At 36.7% G+C, this 22,850-nt stretch overlaps 1 protein-coding gene across 2 annotated transcripts; it reads left to right on the forward strand.

Annotated features, from left to right (window-relative positions):
* The first annotated feature begins 1,306 nt into the window (after positions 1-1,306).
* LOC136266696 (uncharacterized) lies at positions 1,307-20,353 on the forward strand. 2 transcript variants are annotated; one of them, XM_066061692.1, is made up of 11 exons: positions 6,252-6,303; positions 6,355-6,392; positions 8,624-8,773; positions 15,082-15,267; positions 15,313-15,383; positions 19,142-19,258; positions 19,309-19,492; positions 19,541-19,640; positions 19,696-19,799; positions 19,855-19,995; positions 20,047-20,353. In XM_066061692.1, the coding sequence occupies exons 2-11, from the start codon at positions 6,387-6,389 to the stop codon at positions 20,164-20,166; spliced, it is 1,179 nt and encodes a 392-aa protein (XP_065917764.1). In that variant the 5' UTR covers positions 6,252-6,303; positions 6,355-6,386; the 3' UTR covers positions 20,167-20,353. The 2 variants fall into 2 exon arrangements, with proteins under 2 accessions (XP_065917763.1, XP_065917764.1); XM_066061691.1 differs by lacking the exons at positions 6,252-6,303; positions 6,355-6,392 and adding an exon at positions 1,307-1,823.
* Positions 20,354-22,850: the final 2,497 nt, after the last annotated feature.

Here is a 22,850-nt window from a genome sequence, read left to right on the forward strand (position 1 = left end):
AAAGTTTATTGCAAGCTTCTACGTGTGTTCCTTTGTCCACTATAGCACCTTGAAGGCCATGATGTCGAGAAAACTTCAGCTGCATTCCATTGCTAACCACACGATAAACAGCTCAGCTGGTAAAGCACCTCCCTGAAGTTGTTGCGGTTACTAGCTGCTGTGTAGCTGGGGGAGCTAGGGTGTGGATTCCAATCCCGCCAGTGACAAAACTTTTTTTTCCGTTTTACACACCTTTTTGGTGCATACTTTTTCTAACTGAACTTTTTTTCTCATAGTAAGTTCATAGCATCCTGGTATTGCTACACCACATATGGACTGTTGGAAAAGTATATAAGTAGCATATTTGATAGTATATAGGGCAGGCATGAGTAGGCCAATCAGTTGTGTGCAGTCTGTCTGTTTGTCCCATGTGTTCTATTAGAGTATATAAGAGCCTCCTTTTTGTAACTCTGTGATGTGATGAAGTGTGTACTTGTGTATTTGCTCAAACTTTCAGTTGTTTGCAGTATAGCTAGCTACAACTTGCTTTAAATACTGTTGACCATGTTATTGCAGTATACCTGCATGATAGGATAGCACCACATAATTCTGCTGTTTAGTTAATTCCATGTTCACATCACTTTAATTATTAGGCTTGCATGGTGGTAAAATAAGATTCATGAAATCACCATGCATGCTACTCAGTTTAGGACATGATCTTTAATGCTTCATTCCTAAAGCACTGATTCATGTTATTGCAGTTAATGTGAATGTGAAAGTACCATGAATATAGGTAAATGTATTGGTTTGTCTGTGTATTTGTCCCATGCACACTAAGTGTCTTCTCTTTGTAACTCCAATTCTTTGTGATGTTAATTCCTAAATTATAGCCAGGAAGTGTGTATCTGTGTGTTAATCTGCTCAAACCTTTGCTTGCAGTATAGCTACAACTGCTTTAATACTCTTTGTTTACCACATTATTACAGTGCCTGTATGCATGGTAAGGACAGCACCACATAATTTGCATAGCTATGTCTTGATAATTTAGCAATTCTGCTGTTTAGTTAACCCCATGTTCACATCATTTTAATTAGTGCTTGCATGATGGTTGAATAAGGTTTATACAAGAAATCACCATGCATGCATGCATGTTACTTTAGGACATGATCTTTAATGTTTCATTCCCATGCAATTCGGGGGTTCATGCTGTTGTGGTTAATGTGAAATGTGAAATGGTCCTGCACGTAGGGCAAGTACCGATGCTAATAAATAATAAAAATAAATAATTATGTATCTACGTCACGGTATTAGCGTGGTATACCCTAATGAGCCTTATCCGCAATTACGTCACAACGCGAAAATAACGCAAAAATGGCGAAAAGTGTGGGGGCCAAGTGGGATACTTTGTATGGAAGGGGTAACGTTTCGAGATGTTCCACGTGAAGAAAGCATGAGAAAACTCTGGTGAGGCTTATTAACTATCTTACTATGTAGGGGCACGCATTTTCGTACTTCTCGAGTAGTCCTACGGTCTGCTTTTGGTTTCTTCCCAATGGCTCTCTGTACAAAAGGCCCCCACACTTTTCGCCATTTTTGCGTTGTGACGTAATTGCGGATAAGGCTCATAGGGCTTTACTCTACACTGACACAATGCTCAGCCGGCCCCGCCTATTTTTGCCGGAATGAATGACTGCCCGTAATATCTGAGAATGGAAGAAGAGATGCAAGAATTGTCAATTCTTCAGGGATCTAATGACCTACGCCGTTATGCTTCTATTTCTGAAAATGACTGTGAAGAGAAGCGCGAGAGGATTGTGAAAGGTTTCCGGATATCTTTGAAACTGGTACGTACGCGTTAATTTTGTGACTTGTGGCCTCTGACCTTTGTTAAAATACCTCAAAAGTGGAGACGTACGTCTTTATCGTCTTATTGACATTGAGTACATGATTTATAGCGTACCACGTATGCCCCATACATCACACATGGTCTATATTGTACACCTCATAAGATTAGATTATTATCAATTTACCACAATGGAAGGCATACACTAAAGGCAAGGCGTCATCCACAAAAAAGAACACTACAACTACAAAAATACAACAAACAAATAAGATTAGGCCATCATTATTAAATTCCTTGTTTCCTGTCACTGCCTGCATCATTTTTTAGGTAGCCGCACCATCCCTCCACTCTTGTTCAACGTAGTGTTTGGGTGCACAGTCCTGTAGCCTCAAGATCGAGATACTCTAATAGAGCAATCAGAGATTAAAATAACAGGAGTGAAGTGTGTAATTAATAATCAATAATCACCTCCTGCCCGCATCAATTTTTGTTTCATTGGGTGGGAAACAAGCAACATAATAATGATGGCCTTACTAGAGCTACACAGTAGTACAAAAACATCAATTAACATACATATGTGACTGGATCTAGCTACGAAAACCGTTCTTATTTCCCAAGACAGGAAATTTGATTTTTTTCACACAAACAAAGCTTAATGAATGCACTATCAAGTTTCACTGTCACAGTCAACCAGAGTAAAGTGATCTGCTTTTGCTGGCTGCTTTTTTTAAAGCACGGTGGCGAGCCATACAAGTGGTCTGGGGTCTTGATGGAGCCCTGGCCAACCAGGAGATGGCTGTGTGTGGCCGTACAGTTACTGGCATTGGACAATGACCTGTGCTGTAAATTTCCTTTGATTTTAGCCAGTTCTGAGCCCTTAATGGCCCATAATTTGGCCTAATTCATCCCAACAGGTTTCTTTTCAATTTTTGACCACCTTCCAGGGCGCCCGCCTCCACCCTTTTTGCAGCTCAGTCAACCTCAGTTTTAAAACTATCTAAAATGGTGGGAAACTTAGCTATTGACTACTTCTTCAGTGGATGATCAGGAAGGTGAGAAATTGTTGCAAAACGTGTGAAAATTTGGTATGCGTAGCTACCACCATTGGCCAACTACAACACTCTGAATATTTAAAACCGACATTTCTCGATACTTTTAAATGGGCAATAAGAATGGTTTTCCCAGAGACAGTCACATATAATGGTGTAATGAATGCCGGAAGAATTTTGGGTTTGGATCATTGAGGATGTGTAATGGCACACAGAATTCCATAGAAAGACAGTAGTAACGAAGAATGAATAACGACGAGAGTTGATGGTTGACTGTGGTGGACTTATTGACAAATGATGAGTTCTGGTAGATGAAATTGAATTAAATTTACAGAGGGGTAGCTACAATGTCTTCTGAGGGCAAAAACCTATGATGCACTTTGTCACATTAGAAAAATTAAAATCCTAATGTAGGGTTAGTAATGAAAAAACACCTCAATAGTTTCTCCAACTCTGGGTGATCAAATCCGTATAAATCAAAACTGGAGGCTAATATTAAACAGTACGGTAGTACTGTTTAAGTAGGGTTTGCATCAAAAGTGACTCACGCTGTCAAATATACCACCTTTAAAAACCAGCTTTGAAACTTCTTATGCGACGAAAATCACCTTTATGGAATAATATTAGTCCATCTAACATCAAATGAAGCATTAAAAACAAGAAAATGCTTACTGGTGGCCGGATATTGAATTTTTTTCAAAATCGTTAAAACTTGAAATTTCGTCTCACTCACTCACTCACTCACTCACTCACTCACTTACTCACTCACTCACTTACTCACTCACTCACTGACCACAGTTGCAAGCTTAGAACCCAAACGAAGCAGCGCACAGTCACCATTTTACACCACAACAATAAACTCACCAGTGGGATGTGCCTTTTGGGGTTCCGACGAATGTATGCCCTGTGTGCCTAGTCTTTTCTTTTATCTTCAATCAGGCTGCTTGTCTTCTTCTTCATCCAATGAAACCATATCGAGGCGTTAATTTTCCATATCAACACTTTCTTTAAGCAGCATAATAGACGCCACAAAATTATTTAAGGTGCTTAGACTATGTTACTGTATGGAGGTACCAGTACACCACGATAGGTCACAAGATCACCCCCATTCTTTATTCTATGTATTATCGATCTATCGATCGAGACCACGATGACCATGCCCCTTTTACGCTAGCTGCATTTGTGACCACACACCTTCAAGTCGGTATATAGGTTGATTTGAGATACTCTAGTCTAATAATTGGTCAAAACCATGATGACTATATACACCCCTTTTTGGGCAAGCACATATGACTCGAGATTCTCTAATACAGCAGTCACCCTAATAGAACAGTCATGTATGTTTGTAGCTAGCTGTATGCTTTAACAAAAAACTAAACAAACTAGTATATTGAAATTATAAATTTAAAAAATGAAGTAGGGATCCAAGCGATAAAAAGTAGTGAAACAAGAAAAGAACAATGGTAGCTATTACAGCATAGCTCACTGGGAAATCCCTAATTTGGCATTGAACACAAAATAGTTGTTATACCATGCCAAAGTAGGGATTTCCCACTTAATTATGCTGTAATAGCTACCATTGTTCTTCTCTTGTTTCACTACTTTTTATCGCTTGGATCCCTACTTCATTTTTAAATTTATAATTTTTAATATACTAGTAATAATACAGTGATCCCTCTTACTGTTTCTGTAGCACAGATTTTAATTTTAGTGATTTGTGAATAAATGGGCAGTAGCGTTAACATTGCTGTTTAGTGCACTTCAATGTTTCCATGAATGGCACTATTTTGGTGGTGCCCGCTCCTTCACATAGAGTAGGGTTCTGGTCACTTTAGCATTCAAAATTTGTATCGTGTTACAAATAACACCAATCAGATTGTGTTGTTGGTAATTACTGATGTTTGTTTTGAAGTACAATAGATACTGTAGAGTTATGTAATGCGTGAAAGAGTTTGTCACAAAGTTTTAATATGATTGGGGCTGCTTTTAGTCACCAATAAGATGCATTTCAAAAGACCAAAAGATGGAGGTAGTAAAAGGGCCTTGTAGTTGCCTTGTATTAGTACTCGTATAGCTGCCTAGTCAACTAGCTATTTTAAAAAAATTTAAATTTCAAAAGGAAGTAAGGGTTGATATAATATACAGTAAATATACACACTACAAAAAGTATGGAAACAAGTTTAAAATGTCACATGTACAGTTGAAATGAGAAATGATCCAGCAGTAAAAAGCAAGGAAACAAGATTAGACGACTACTTGCTAAAATCAGACACACTTTAATGCCTACTTTTGACTAATTTGATGGTCTCATTTCAAGATACTAGCCAAAAGTAGGCATTAAAGTGTGTCTCATTTTAGCAAGTAGTCGTCTAATCGTGTTTCCTTGCTTTTTACTGCTGGATCATTTCTTATTTCAGCTGTAACATTTTTAAACTTGTTTCCGTACTTTTTGTAGTGTGTATCATATATTATATCAACCCCTACTTCCTTTTGAAATTTAAATTTTTTTAAATAGCTAGTTTGTTAACTTTTTTGTCTAGCTAGCTAGCTTTATTGTACTGCTTTTGTTTTCCACATAGTATAAATACCACTTAAAGCAGCTCTTTCACCTTTGTACGCAATAAGTGCCTCTAAAATAATTATCGTTTTGTCTTTTGAAGCCATTACAGCAACTGTTTAAGGCTTCAGGTGTATTTCTAATGGCCCAAATGTTGATGATTTTACAGTAAAACATCGCTGGAGAGTCCACCATTATAAGAGCGGAACCCTTGCTTTTAGAAGTCCGGATCCCAAGGTGGATCTGCTCCACAAAGACATTATTAGCTAGCTACCTCACAAAAAAGTTAAACTGGTAAGTAAGAGTACCCCATCATTAATAAATGCTAGAGACAACTCCTTGGGTACTTCATCCGTTCACCCTCATCTTACGCACACAGTGGCGTAGCCAGACCTGGGCAAGCCAGGACATTGCCCGGGCTTCAAGTCACTTTGCCCTACCATTAGCTACCCAGAGTAATTGAGGAGGTGGGATGAATCACAGATGAACAATCACTTAATTATAATATACAAGAATAGCTAACACAACCTACTGTGTGTCCACTTCACTTTCTTTCTGGCTGGCCAGCAGTAACCAGGTTTCCCCCTGGGGTTTTACTGTAAGTTATTAATTGTGGTATTAATGGCTAATGAAAGCAATAAATAGAAACGAGATCACATTATTAAAATGCGGGTTAGCATTGTGATAAAGGACTAAAGACAAAATTTTTTTCTGTACAGATAGGGACAGTGCAGACAGTGTGTCTTTGTGTTTGTGGTGAAGTGTGGACTGTGTGAATGAAAGCCTTGATGAAAACTCGAATTGATACTATGAAATGTGGGAACCCGTTCAAGTTGTGTGTATGGATACTGGGGCTTAGACTGATAGCTCAGACGGTATGGAGTACTTGTATACAGTCAGCATTTATTTCTTTTTTCTGTTTGTAGACTGATTATCTCCAGTTTAAAGTCATCACGTGATGCAGGTATTCTACTATAAGTGCTCCATGCTTTCATGCAAATTTCCTGCTAGTCTGGTTTTAAGACACCACTGATAGCTAGCTAGTGGTCGGTTATTATCTTAGTGTAGGTAGAGTATATGCGTAGGTGGTGATGCACAGCACATTTTGAATATCTACTGATGTCCATACGAAGATGGGCATGTGTATGTGGGTTGCACGGAGTGGAATAGCTTGCCCACCCAGTGCCCAGGCATGGCAAAAAGTCTGGCTACACCACTGTACGCACACGCATTCATACTTTGTTAAAATGACATGTTTGGGTTGTGGCGTGTGCCGCAACTATTAAGCGCCTTAATTATCCTTCGAGAAGAACAAAGAAATAAATGAATGATGAAAGTAAACAGCATGGTGCAGCGGACAGAACGTAATCAGAACAACTGATTCGTGAATCCGCCATCATTACCTTGGCTATCTGAAATTTCTGGATCTGTACACCTAGCACTACCAGGTCTGACAGCAGGCAGGCAGATGAAACTTGATGTAGGTGAATTTTGAAAATTTTAAAACTCACTGTACATCGAAACATTCTACTTTTCACTTCGTACAGCATCATTATAACAGTACTAATGCATTCCATGTGTTTTTTTTTGGGAAAAACTTATTGCAAAGCTGTTTTTTAAGGTGCGAAAATCGACGAAACCATCTGATTTCTTACCAACCCCTACTATACAGTACTATCGTACAGCAGTCGTTCATTAATCTATTTTGTAAACTACTTTAAGTTATTTAATTAAGTTAGTTGTGTGTGTATGGGTTGTTAGTATGTTGTCTGGTGCAGGTTAATTTAGACACATGGTATAAACCATCAGTGTATTGCACTTATATACATCCCTCCTCCTCAGTCATTGGAAGTTTACTGTTGATAATCCCTCAGCTTTGCCATGGGGTATATCAATAGCTAAACTTCCTCTGACTTTGGAGTCAGGGTATATATAAGTGCAATACACCTTGTAGCCATGGTTTATATGTTACTTAGACCCTTTTTGTGGTGAATTTGGTGGATTTTGGAGGTGTCTAAGTTACTTAGACCCTTTTCATGTTTACTTAGACCCTTTCATGTTTACTTAGACCCTTTTCATGTTTATTACGCGCACCCGGACTGGTAGCGTTGGCAACGCATCGCCACCTGAAAATTAATTTTAAACCCGTAACTGTTGTTACGGGTGGAGTAATGGCTTGTTTCTACTTATGAACGCTACATTTCTCTGTCACAAGCAGCTGTCAACAATGTTAAGGTACAACAACTACATAAAGGGTCTAAATAACTTAGACTTCAGACCACAGGGGTCTAAGTAATTTAGTAACCCTCAGGCCCTGTAGTAGCGCCTTCGCTTCGCTCAGGCGCCACGACACAGGGCCATCGGGTTACTAAATTACTTAGACCCCTGTGGTCTGAAGTCTAACTATTACATAAATACTCACCTTGGAGGGCACCTAACACACTGATGTGTGTCATGCCTATTGAGGTTAATGACCTTTAATGGGCAGACAGTTACCCACATGAGTACAACTAACCACCCATGTCAGTGCAGGCTAATAGCTTGCACCACGCTTAAGCCATTAAGAGTTCAACTGCTGAACAAATTTTATAGATATTTCTGAAAATCTTGATGATGGTTGGCAGTGGGTAAATGCTGTGATAATGGAAAAGTCCCAGGTAGTGAAAATATAATTAAGAGGGGCATATGCGATAAAATTCCAGTGGAGGTAGGGGGCATGGGGTAGCAAGGAAATTGAATTCCTTTATAGAACTTAGAATAGTAATCAAAAGAAGGAAGTTTATTCATATAACTATTGCAGTGTAAACAGAGAACTTTGGAATATAGCAATTGTGAGATTTAATAAAAACAAAAAAACAATTAACATGAGATTGAATGTGCAGGTGATCCTTAGCAAAGTGAGAAAATTTAGGGAATAATTATAAGATAGGATTTCGAGGTACTTTTGATCAAATGGCTGACTGTAAAACAGGAAAATTGTAGTACTTTCAAGAGAAAAGGTTCAAGAAGGGGAAAAAAGCTTCAAGGAGAGGATAAATGTCCCCCCCATCCCCTAAAATAAGAATATCATGGTCGACCTTGAGATTACCATTGATAAACCCTTCCCCTCTGGGTTCAGCCTTCCTCCGATCTCAGATTCAGGGTGTATATAAGTGTGATACATCTGCTACTGAATATCATGTGAAACTATTGTAGGTTGGTTGGTGGTACCCTGAAAATCAAGATCATAATGAGAATCAAGACCGTTGCAAGAACCGTTTGAGATGGATTTGGACGATTTTTGTAGCTTTAATGATTTTGGCTACTTCAGTTGTTGAATTGCTCTCTTGTTTCAGAAGGAATGAAGTAAGTGATTGAATAAAAGCTAGTTTGTGTGCTAATTGTGACCATCTCAGCAAAATCCCGTCTAGTTCACACAAGCATGCATATTGAGAAAATGAAATTACGCTGCTACAAAGAAAATTGTGCAAGTTTTAAATACATCTATGCACAAGTGGCTGCAGGGCTAAAATTATACCTTGGCTGATCTGCCAATCCATGGTGAACACTGAAACTAATTTCCAACTTTGCAGACTCATCCAAACGTTATAGCTGCTAATCTAAACACCTGTAGTTTATTTTTAGTATAGTCACTGTACAAATCAATTTCCTTGCTTTTCCTACTTTCTAGTGCTGTAATTCCAAAACTACTCACCATAATCGACTAAAATTTTGGTGAATTATTCCTTGGATTATGCAGATAATGCTGAGAAAATAAAAGAAATTCTAAAGTTGTGCGAACTAGACTAGGTTTTGCTGAGATGGTCATAATTCTTAAACACTGGACACTTAGCTGCCAGTGTTCACTTTAATTCAATAAACATTACTATAACACATTTGAGTTGGTTACACTTATAAAACACAGTATCTTCTTAGCTAATTTAATGCTTTCTCTGTCATGTCTTCTTATACAAATTCTTAAGGCAGTGGTCATGGCTACAGTTACTACAGAGGATTACATGGTTAATCTAGTACTCCCAGACCATGCCATGTTGGAGCTAATCATTATCAGCACCAGTTCATTGGAATGGCAGACAACTAGGATGGGAAGACTGCTTTATTGCAGTATCATTATTATTTTAGTAGTGCATAATGGAGGGTCTATCCCTTAATATCATGCATGGTGTAGTAGGTATCGTGGAATTTCTTTTGTCCCCTTGTACCCCATCTCTTTTCTCCATTAGTGTATAGGCTTTCATTTGCAGAACACATCATGTGGTTTTAGTACTTTAATATCTGTCATGTGACTGGATTAACACTTTTCGTATTTGTACATAATACTGCATAATGGGTGGAACACAGCTAAGACTGAGGCAGAATGACCACTTTGATCAGTGACTGAATGTACCACAATCGAAAACTTTTAGATGTTGAAAAGATCTCCAAGATTAATGTAGGCTCAACACAGGTGCAGAAAAGGTGCAACATAGGTACAATGCCTATTCTACCAATGATAAGACTGCTTTGTGAGTTTCTAATTGTTTCGTGTGTCTTGTCGCTCTTGTGTGTACCTCAAGTTGACAGTTCTCTATACCAATTAAGCACTACCTAGGCTTGTACTATACATCAAATATACGTAGCACTCAAAGAGTGGTAATATTGCAAGAGGCAAGGCCAAGTGCTATATTTGTCGTAAAATTTTGTGAATAAACTATGTCTTGTAATTGCCAAGTGGGTGTTCTTTAAAAGGAGAAAAGAGGAAGGTATTTAAAGTTTTGTAGCTGAAACTGATAATTTTATTACTGCCTACTAGAATCTTGGTAAAATGCGAAGTGTGCTGTTGTTAAACTGTTTCAAGCATTACATTGTATTTACTTGTCAGAAATTAATGCATTATTGGGAAGTCATTCTTTTCAGCTGCATTCCATGCATGATTATAACTCTAGAGTGATCAGACCCATCTTGTTAAGCAGTAGGCAATGCCAGATAAGTCCCACCTAATCCCTTATATAATATATACAATAACTAAACCATTCTAGTCAAAGAACTTTATATTAGATTTCCTGTTATCATAAGAGGCCAAATCCGAAGTTTTATATTAAAACACTAATGCAGCAATTGGATTGGAAAACCAATTAAATATTTTCAGAGATGAGCACACACTACTTTGAATTAGCAAAATAGCATATAAGGAAGCTAGCCTGCATGGGTGTTTGCTATCGCAGTTTATTAAGTGTTCATCAAGACACATGGTAGTGTGTCGTGTGGCTCAAGAAGCCTGTGCGCCACACCGTGAGTATAATACAGGAAGAAAGAAAATGTGATTTTCACACCTTTGTAGCTCCGTGATCCCTTATCTGATTGTAACTAAATTTGCTACAGAAGTGCCGACTAGGTGGGGAGTCCACATTCCAATTTTGAAGAAAATCACTCCAGCCATTTCTGAGATACGAGCGGCCAAATTTTGGGTTTTTTCTTCTATTTCTACTTCTTTTCGCACACTTTACAAAAGCTGCCATAAAACGCAAATGCATACTTCGATCAAGCTGAAATTTGGTATACTTAACGGAATCATTAAGGCAAATCTCAGTACCAAGTTTGTTAGGAATCCAATGAACATTCATAGAGTTATGACTGATTGTTTGCGTAAAATAAGGTTGAAGGTCTGTCACACCCACAGGGTAGACCCCTAGAAGGAATGAACTGAAAATTGCTATGTAGATGGAGTAACTATCGTGGAAGTGCCTTTTTGTGGTTTGAAAGGAATCCAGATAAAAGCCATCGAGATATGACACAAAACCCAACCTGTGACGTGATCGACTTTTATGAATAAAAAACTATTAATGTTCACGCCTACCAGGCAAACCGCTTAGAGCAACGAGCTGAAAATTGGTGTGTAGCTGGAATAATTATTATAGAAAGTCCTTGCAGTAGTACAGAAGAATTGGATTACAAACCACCGAGTTATGAATATGATTTGAAAGCCAGCTACGTGTAGCAAATGTGAGATCGAGATACTCTAATAGAACAGTCACCCTAATAGAGCATTCAGCTGCACTTTTAACTTACTCCATATAGAATTATATTACATTGCAAGTTATTCTGTAGAAAGTTCAGCTACAACCAGTTAATGTTTTATAGACAATTCAGCTACAAGCAAGTCACCCTGTAGAGAGTTCAGCTACAGCATTACAAGTCACTCTGTAGAGAATTCAGCTACAAACAAGTCACTGTGTAGAGAGTTCAGCTACAAAGAAACTACTCAGTAGAAATTTCATCTATATAAACAAGTTAGCTACCCTATGTAGATCAGTTACAAACCAATTACTTTATACAATGTTCAGCTGCAAGTAAGTCACTCTGTAGAGAGTTCAGCTACAAACGATTCACTCTGTAGTACAAACAAGTCACCACGTAGAGAGTTCAACAACCAATCAAAAAACCACCCTGTAAAGAGTTCAGCTATACAAAAAAGTTATAGCTCCATAGAGAGATCAGCTAGAAACAAGAGAGAGCTCAGCTACAAACTTAACAGAAGACACTGTAGAGAGTTTAGCTGGAAACAAGTCACCCCGTAGAGAGGTCAGCTAGAAACAATTCATCCAGTAGAGAGATCAACTAGAAGACATCACCTTGTAGAGAGTTCAGCTGCAAACAGATCATCCTGTAGAGAGATCAGCTAGAAGAAGTCACCTTGTAGAGAGTTCAGCTACAAACAAGTTACACAATAGAGAGATCAGCTAGCATCTTGTAGAGAGTTCATCTGTAAACAAATCACCCTGTAGTGAGTGCAATTACAAACAGATAACCCTATAGAGAGTTCAGCTAGAAACAAGTCAGCCTTTAGAGGGATCAGCTAGAAACAAGTCACTTTGTAGAGAGTAGGGACCCTCCTATTATACTCAAAATTTTACCTATTATGCTATGCTGCACTGCTCAAAAATATATGCTCAAATTATGCTCAAGCTTCATGCCTCAATTCCCAATAAATATACAGCTATGTGCACATAAGAAATGACTGAAGGAGATCATTGCTCTTTAAAATGTATGTGACAGAAAAGATTGATACACTCTAATAAAACAGTCAGCTGCCTGATTGTTCTATTAGAGTTATTGACTGTTCTATTAGTGTATATTGACCTTTTTCTGTGATATGTATTTTGACCATCAAAGATTTGTAGTATGGCTCAAATATTCTTCCTATTATGCAGCATTATGCTCAATGCTTTCAGGCACCTATTATGCTCAAAATTATGCCAGCATAATCAGCGGGTCTCTAGTAGAGAGATCAGCTAGAAGAAGCTACCTTGTAGAGAGTTCAGCTACAAAGAAACCATCATGTAGAGAGTTCAGCTGCATACAAATCAACCTGTAGAAAGTTCAGCTAAAGACAGGTCACCATGTAGAGAGTTCAGCTAGAAACAAGTCATCCTGTAGAGAGATCAGCTAGACCATCCTGCAGGTAGTTCAGCTACAAACAAATCACCCTGTAGAGATAAGCTAGAATAAGTTACGTTTTAGAGAGTTCAGCTACAAAGAAGCCATCATGTAGAGAGTTCAGCTGCAAACAAATCACCCTGTAGAGAGTTCAGCTAAGAACAGATCACCCTGTAGAGAGATCAGCTAGAAACAAATCACCCTGTAGACAGATCGGCTAGAAGAAGCTATACCTTATAGAGAGTTCAGCTACAAAGAAGCTATCATGTAGAGAGTCCAGCTGCAAACAAATCACCCTGTAGAGAGTTCAGCTACAAACAGATTACCATGTAGAGAGTTCAACTAGAAACAAGTCATCCTGTAGAGAGATCAGCAAGAAGGATCACCTTGTAGGGAATTCAGCTACAAATCACCCTGCAGATAGTTCAGCTACAAACAAGTCACCCTGTAGAGAGATTAGCTAGAAGAAGTTACCTTGTAGAGAGTTCAGCTATAAAGAAACCATCATGTAGAGAGTTCAGCTACAAACAAATCACCCTATAGAGAGTTCAGCTACGAAAAGACTCACATGTAGAGAGATCAGCTAGAAGAAGTTACCTTGTAGAGAGTTCAGCTAAAAAGAAACCATCATGTAGAGAATTCAGCTGCAAAAAAATCACCCTGTAGAGAGTTCAATTACAAACAAATAATCCTATAGAGAGTTCAGCTAGAAACAAATCACCCTGTAGAGAGTTCAATTACAAACAAATAACCCTATAGAGAGTTCAGCTAGAAACAAATCACCCTGTAGAGAGTTCAGCTAGAAACAAATCGTCCTGTAGAAAGATCAGCTACAAACAAGTCATCCTGTAGAGAGATCAGCTAGAAGAAGTTACCTTGTAGAGAGTTCAGCTACAAAGAAACCATCATGTAGAGAGTTCAGCTGCAAAAAAATCACCCTGTAGAGAGTTCAGCTAGAAGAAGTCACCTTGTAGAGAGTTCATCTACAAAGAAACCACCATGTGGAGAATTCAGCTAGAAACAAATCACCCTGAAAACAGTTCAGCTACAAACAATGAGAATTTCAACTACAGTTCAGTTTTGTAAGAATTCACCTTATTAACTACAGTATGTGATAATCATTCAGTGTTAAATATACAAATATTTAATCAGACAAAAGCTATACACACAATTACTTCCTTTGTTCCACAATTCCTGCAGTAAAGAAAAAAACAAGTTAAAAGGAAGCACCAAAGCCAGTTTATGGCTGGCTTTGTGGCTTGCAATACAAAAAGAAGTGATATATCTAAACCAAAACAGCCAAGCTGTAAAATACGAGTGCGGCCTCAAAAAGGCTAGGGTGAAAAAAGATGTGAAATCCAAGGTGGCGGCCAAGAAATGGCTGTGATGGTAGGTTAATGACGAAGATTTTAATTATGACAATCCAGGTGAATTTGGTGCCAAATCCTAGTTGGAGGAGGCAACGCAAATTCACCTGCATTGTTGTAATTAAAATTTTTGCCATTAACCTACCATCACAGCCATTTCTTGGCTAGGCTTACGCCAATTATGCCGGCATAATTTCGAGCATATTAGGCTAGCAAAAGCATCAAGCATTATGCCAGCATAATACTGTAGGACGATTTTCAAGAATTTTAATTAAAACACGCAATGCGCACCAAAAGTACTGCACAACATGAACACACTGCACAACATGAACACACTGCACATTATTATATCAAAAACCTTACAGTGTTATTATTTTTACTATTTCTTGACTGATTATTCACACTTTATGGAAGTAAGATCGAGATACTCTAATAAAGCAGTCACTTACTCTAATATAGCAGTCAGGAATGCAGATATACTCTAATAAAACAGTCATCTCTCAAGCATATTCTGGATTTTGAGAGCATAATTTTGAGCATAATAGGTTGGATTTTTGAGCACTGCTCAAAAGCATAATAGGCAATTTTCAAAGCATGATTGGCTCAAGCCTATTCTTGGTCACCACCTTGGATTTCGCATCTTTTTTTCACCCTTCCCTTTTTTGGGGTCCGCACTCTTTTTTTACAGCTTGGCTGTTTGCAATAACATGAAGTGTTTGGGTTTGAAAATCTGTTACTTACATGCAGACAAATTGAGACATTTACATGATTCTCTTGAAGACACCAAGCACGCACACTCACACATTTGGCATGTTGTCAGTTTTGGGCATGTGTCTACTTTAATAAAGTATGCATTTTTGTTTTCAACAGTTTTCACCTCCTGATTGTGGTAACGGAACTAATGGTACTAATGGAACATGTGAAATAAGCTGTGATAAAAACATGATTAGTATTTTTGTCATCCCTGACATTTTACTGCTAGTAACATACATCTATGGTGTCTATTGTTATCGCACTTTGGATGTTCAGGATAACCTTGAAAAGTTAGCTGACATGGTGGGTGTAACTTAGTGGTTTACTTTTACTGACTCCCATTGACAGGCTGTAAAGCACTGCCCTAACTTTACAACTTCTCTACATTCAAAATATTTCGATGCCTTGCGCACAATAAGGTGAGTAAACTTTACTGCATTAGCAATATAGAGCAAGTGGCTGCATTTCATAACAGGCTATCAAAATAGTCTAATAAACTTAAGACTAATTCTTCTCTACACTAAAGCAACAGTGCATTAACCTTAGTGACTGGCTACAAGTTCTTCATATATATATATATTTATTTTTGCTACAATTGTTGGAGTAAACAGCACAGTTAACATTGTACATAACATGTTATGCCAGATAATAACCTATTACAATACCATACAATATGATTGATTATAAATATATCCCTATTATAATATGTGGTGATAGTTGTATTGTGTATGTGCGTGCATGAGTGTGTGTGTGTGTACATGCATGGTTGTGTATGTGCATGCGTGGGCGTGTGTGTGTGTGTTGTGAATACTGATAAAGTAGCATAAGCAACAGTACCTACTATCAAACAGTGATGAAATGCCGTAATTAAATTTTTAAAGTGTGCAATGTTTTCATAAGGTGCTAATAATGTGAAGAAGATATCCTTATAGTGTGTAACTAAGCCTGTGTGTGGGTGCTTCAATAGAGTTAACCACATAGTCATTAACAATGAGGTAGAGTGAAAAATCATACAAAAATCAGTGTAAAAAAACTGCTGTACACAAACAATTTCAAGGTATTTAATTTTTGTGGATTGATGAATTTCAGGAATTTTGAAGTTTTATTTTTGTGGACCACTTGTAGTTGCCTAGTATAGAGCTAATTTTATTTATTTTTTTAGAAGAAAATTTTGTAGACAGTTTAGCAGGGACCCTGGAATAATTTAGGGAATAATAGTTAGGTGGTAAAAAGAATCATTCCGGAATAATAGAACAATTTTCAGAAATAATTCATATGTTTAACTTACAGTATAACATAAAATTCACCTGGAAACACCTCTCAAACACTGCTGGTATAAACCAGAATAACAGGAGAAAGTTTAGGGTTTAAATATATTTCAGAAATAATAGGTAAGGAAAGAAAAAAAGATTTGCTAGAAAGAATGATAGAAAGATATAAAAGCATATTCCATGGGTTTCTAGCCACAAAATCCGTGAAAATTATGTCCCTCAAAATTTTGTAGGTACAGTTTCCCTCAATTATCTGAACCTCTACTATCTGAACACTTCGTTATCCGAACAGTAGAAATGACTGCTCTATTAGAGTATTTTGTCTAAGATGTATGCTCTATTAGAGTATTTGAACAGGGCTCTGTATATAAATGAATAGGCTTTGATTTTCTGAACTTTTTGATTATCTCAACATGTCCTGATCGGTCAGATAATCAAGGAAGCAGTATGTATGTTATGTGTACCTTGAGAATGATTTTGCTTGAGTATTCACCAACTTTCCTATGTTAATAGTGTCTTTCTTAAGAGTGTTCCTCATAAGCAAGTGTGCTCTTTGATAGGCTTGAGCAAATCATGCCTTGAAAATAGCCTATTTTCAAAATTCTCCCAATTATGCTCAAAATTATGCTTTCAAAATCAAGATTATACTCTAGAGCTGGTTGTTTTATTAGAGTACTAGCATTGCTACCTGCCCTACATGCAGTACTATTTCTCCAATAAAATAAAATTTTAAAATGGGAACCAAGCTATCAATATGCAGTGTTAATTTCATGTACAGTAGTATAATGTATAGCATATATACATGGTACCTGTCCTGGTTATCAATAACGTACAGTAACAAAACATGCATTAAGTTATATGTATGATATTGACTTAATGCTTATTTAAAATGGAGCTATGGCAGATCATATTTCTATAATATGTGTTCCCTGTACTGATACTATAGTCATATCCCATTCATTTTAATTCAACATCAAGTATGCACTTTAGTGCTTGGTGTTTGAAGCTGTTATATAAGTGCAGAAGAGAGAGAACTGTAACATTAAAGGAAACTCAATCTTAAGTTATCCTCTACATGCATGACTTTATTCCTCTAGTCAGTAGCTAGACTTTTTAACATGAGTCTCAGACTTTGTATTGCAAAGTTTGGTAGCTATTTGTACCATCCAAAATGAATCATATATTGCATGCACGTGCAATGGACACAGCTATTATGTACAGTGACACAAAGCTTACAAACACTGAAAACTGAAAAAAGGTACAGTCTTGCAAAATAAAATGGAAAGGTGCCATGAAATCTACACAGTGAAAGAAGACAAAACCAGTTGTACCAAGCTGAAAATTATTGGAAGTACATATCAAAACGCTATAAAATGTGATGGTGTTTCAAGTAGGGTGATACAATGTCACCTGTGCATGTCTGCCCATATAATATAGTTATACTATTTTAGTATACTAATTATATATATATAAGCAAACATACTAAAAATACTAAAAAGCATGTGTACAGCACTGAACCATGTAAGTTCCAGCTAATGCATTAAAGGAATACTTACAGTTCCTAGGAGTTTATAGCACATTATAAATTGTTGCTATAACTGTATAATATTTTGTAGTCATGTCATTCACCTGTATAGTGCTAACACCTATAAAAGCACTTGGTGAAAATGTTGGTATTTAGCTATAGTTACACATGTAACACGACATAACAATGTTGCTTCAGAATAGAAGGCGCATCAAAAAGTATGCATATAAAAGGTAGCCAAAAGCAAAAAAAAAGTTGTAGCTAAAAAGATTGCCAAAGTGAAAAAAAAAAGTTGCTCCATCTGGGACTTGAACTCACTACATGACAGTTGTGAAGTATATGCCCTACCCATTTAACCAAACTACCTACATTTAGGGTTCATGAGTAAAACCTGGTTATAAAGGTGTGCGTAAGTTGAATGGCTTAGGTGTTTACTTGCGGTTCACCATGTGGTTTGTACAAAAATTCCAGTGAGTTTTGCTCTACAACCATGCATTCAACGTGCTGTAGACGGCAAACGGCAGCAGTTAGAAACGTCTTTTAATAAACTTGCTGAAATTAGATGATGAGCACTTCGTGAGACACAAAAACCACTTCAATACTTCCAGTGGTTGGCAAGATAAATGAGTGACCTGAATGGAATGTAAGTAATTAGATTTTCAACTATATATAGATATAGATATCAGTCTTTCCTGACTGTTGTATTAGAGTAAGTGACTGCTCTAATAGAGTATCTCGATTTTTTCATGAAGTGTAAATAATCAGCCAAGAAACAATAAAAATTATAACATTGCATATTTTCTTGATATTAAATGCAGTATTAAGGTGTAGTGTATTCATGTTTGCTGTATTTTGGTGCACGCATTGCGCATTTAATTAAAAATCTTGAAAATCATTCTGATATGTTGGCATAATGCTTGATGCTTTTGCTAGCCTATTATGCTTGAAATTATACTGGCATAATTGGCACAAGCCTACTCTTTGAGGTAATTTTTAAGTGTGTGCTTTGTTAGGGACCATACTGAACTAGCATACTTTGGGAGAAAAATTAAGTAGCTGGTTGAGGCATTGTCAGTTCATGTCGTCATCTCAGACATACACACACCTCATTATAGTATATATCATGCCATGGTAACACAATATACAGATTGCATCATAGGTTCATATTGCGACAACACATAACACATGTTATGACATAACACATCATGTCACACATCAGTTGTTCTAGTGCCATTCTAAAGTGGGGGCAAGTTTGCAAGTGATGATCTCCATGACTTATAGTAGACATACTATATAATAATAATATTCTTTCCTTATTGCATTTACTCTATCAGAATTATCAGTTGTGGAAAATCTGTGTCCATTCTTTTTTTTACTTTAGAATATTTTTCATTTTGGGTATGACATACCTTTTTGTATCATTTTGCTTGCGAGTTGGACATGCTTTCGCTTTCCAGTTCTTTGATAAAGATGTCATTGTAAAATGGTCTTTAATGGAGTAAGAAACAGTCAATGCTATATAACTAATTTTGAAAATATTCTACACAGAATTAGTGGTGGTGGAAAGTGTGTTTTAGTCATCATTAGTCTGTTAGGCTTCATATTCTTTGACTCAGTGTACATCATGGCAATAGTCAACTATTGTGTGCAGAGTGAACTCATTATTTATGCATTGTATGGACTCAGTGTCAAGATTGTGCAAAATGAAGTTACCATTGATGGTGCCATACAAGTGAGCAGTCAAGTTATGTATCTGATTACCAAGTTATCTTTCTTATAGGAAATCAATGCTGCTAAAGATCTGCTGGACAACATAAATGGAGCAATTGTGAACATTGTTTCTTTAATCATGTTTAATCTAGGAAGCTTTGCATTGAGTGGTAAGTAAGGAAGTATATTATACACATAAAGCCACACCTGTCCACTTAATGTCAGGTGTGATTGAATTGGGGAGAAATACACACAACGCTTGCCAGACTACAGTAGCCACAATATCAACAATGTTGTGGACATTACTTGTGTTTATTCCATTGATACAGGTAATAGAAACCATGTTCCTGTTATTGGCTTACTCAGTTAAGGTATTACTTGTAGGCAGCTCGGATTACCAAAGCAGGGAAAAATCTATTAGAATGTGCTCCAGTTATAAGAGGGAGGGGGGATTTCTACCATATAGACTCAACCCAACATGACCTAGACTCTTTCTCTACTTTCACAATGTCAATCAAATTGAAGGTAATAGATAAAAGTATCACTAATCATAATGAGGTTTGTACATTTCTACAGGGTAAGATATTTGGAGTACCTGTGTACCCTTGGATGGTGTATCTATTAATTGTTGGCTTTTTGTTCATCCTGTTGCTGCTTTGCCAAATTGGGGAGTACAACTATGCTAGTTTTGTGTGAAGCATTTCTGTAACAAGCTAAGCTATTTTGCACTAAGATTGTTATAGGGTACATGTTCTGTAGCTATACAACATTAAATATTAGTCATGTTATGTGACAAATTAATCACACTGTATGAGCATGTATCATACATTTTGTTTTTGATTTGACACCACAATATTATTGTGTTCAAAGCGTATAATGCACGTGCACTGTAAATAACAAAAAGTATATCAAATGTTTTTTGACTAACTAAACTGTGTAGACAAGAATTTTCATTAAAAAATAATGGGGCAGTATCAACGAAATACTGCAAGCTTATGCAGCATTCATTATTTTTATCATAGAAAGGTAATAAAATCACACACGTACAACTACACGTATGGTATATTGAATTATTGAATTACATAAATAGAATTACATAAATAGAATGCATGTTTGCATGGAATTCATTTTCTACATACTCCTCACATCAAAGTATGAATGTACAGTGCCTGTTCATGGTAAAATTTGAACAGTTAATGGATTTTAAAGATATCCGTATTAACAATACTAAATTAGCACTACAGTTTCACCAAGGTGGGATGTTGCCTGAGGTGACTAATGGTTTACTACTGTGCCGCTATTCTAGTAGTAATAAGCTATTGATAATGTTGATATTGTGGAGAAGAATCCCCACTTCAGGTAAACCATACAATGAAGGCCATAGCCCATAGTGTTATATGTGTAATGAATATTGGCTTTATCATTGCTATATAAAAGGCTCTAAAATGTATGAGATACAATAATGTTAGTGATGCTTGTACAGATGTAATAGTACAACATGATTTGCACAGAGTATCCCAATAATAGCTGGAGTCAAAATCCTCGTAGACAGAAATGTGTGTACCTTGAGAGGTCTTGCACCATTTATTACTTGATTTTGTCCACAAAAAGAAGGCCTGGGTATACACAAGCGTATACACTAAATATTTTGGGGAGTTTTACATGTGTTATAGGGTATATAATTATGATGGTAGTTTTTACCTAGCTCATTGGTTCCTGCTAGAGAACTGGAGGGTTGAATCTCACAATAATATTGGATGGTACTATAATACAGCAGGTTAAGTATTTGAGTGTGTGGTTGGATCAACTTAACATAAAACTTGGCAAAGCTCATGTTTAGTCTTTACTGTAAATCAGGTTAGGCCAGCTTCTTCTAGAATTCCATATACAGTTGCTTTATCAAGGTTATATTCTTAGTTGTGATACTGTATGCATTATGGTTATACCATCAAATTCTTCTACTGGCACTCATCATTTAGAAATATGTTTACATCATCATTCCTTTCTTCTATCTTATGATGTATGTATCTTTAACTGAAAGGCATACTTTCAGGTTTTTAAGAATCTCATTTACATGGAATTTTTTTGTACGCTGTGGATGTTACTGGTCGCTCTGGTAGAAATTTACACAATTTATTTGACCAGTGGTAGAACTAATTATGGAAAACCATCTTTGACATACAGGGGAAAGGCCAGTTGCCAAAAGCACTGCATGTACAGCACTAAAACTATGAAAGATTTAAATGATGTAATTTTGTTTTGTTGTGTAAGTAGGTACTTGTATTATATTACTTTTTGTTGTGCTCTCAGAGCATAGCTAAAAAACAACCTATTAGGCTGTTCTAATAAATAACATTAAAAATTATGAACACAATAACAATTCCAGGCATAGGAAATGAAGTTCTTAGCACTGCAGCATATATATAGCATAAAATTAATGGTAAAATTAAAACACATTAAGGTGGAATTGAAGTGGCTGCATAGCCACAGCATATAATTACACAAGTATTAGAAATTTGTGTAAGGATTATAAAAGCAACCAAACAAGGGAAGTCATCTACACTGCAGCTATACTACAACCCATATTTTACCAGCTACAAGACTGAAAACACGGTTATGAATTAAATGATTTTAATGTTCACTAGTGTAGCTGCAGATATAGATGACCTCCCTGTTTCATTGATTTTTTTATTCCTATCCATACTCAAATGTACGATTTCTAACTTTTCCTTCTATATATATGTACTTGTTTGTTTACTTACATAAATATAACTAGCACATAACAAAGGAAAGAATGGAGCCATGAAAACTAATATTAAACATGTGGTCTGACTATCAATTACTGAAAAGTGAAGTGGGCCATACTGTTTTATTTTCTGCTTTGTTGTTCCATCCATTTTTCAAATGAAGAACAATGAAAGAAGCACCTCTGCAATCAATCCGCCTACTATGAAAGTCATGGATGATTCTCATGAAAGTTGGTGCTGAAGCCATGATGTGCTACCAAAAATTACTGCGAATTGGTAGTGGAGAATACTAAGTCCATGATGCACGCAATGTAGCTGCCGTGATTGGTGAAAAAGCACGTCTCAGGCAGACACTGCTTAAAGTTTCTTAGTTTACTAGAGTGGCATATCCCCAGTATATGGAACAGTTAATTATTTGTTATTTTAGTAGTTTTTCAGTAAACCCACATTCACTGATGTTTTACTGAGAGTTTAAAAACTTAGTAAAACAATATGTTCCATGTACTTAAAGTTAGTGATACTTTACTATCGGTATAACTACTATCAGTTTAACTGGGTACAACTACAGTAAAGTAGCTTAACAAACTAGTAAACGAAGAACCTTCAAGCAGTGAAAAGTGATGTCAAACAGTG

Source organism: Dysidea avara, chromosome 9, assembly GCF_963678975.1.
Source record: "Dysidea avara chromosome 9, odDysAvar1.4, whole genome shotgun sequence".
NCBI classification, from domain to species: Eukaryota; Metazoa; Porifera; class Demospongiae; order Dictyoceratida; family Dysideidae; genus Dysidea; species Dysidea avara.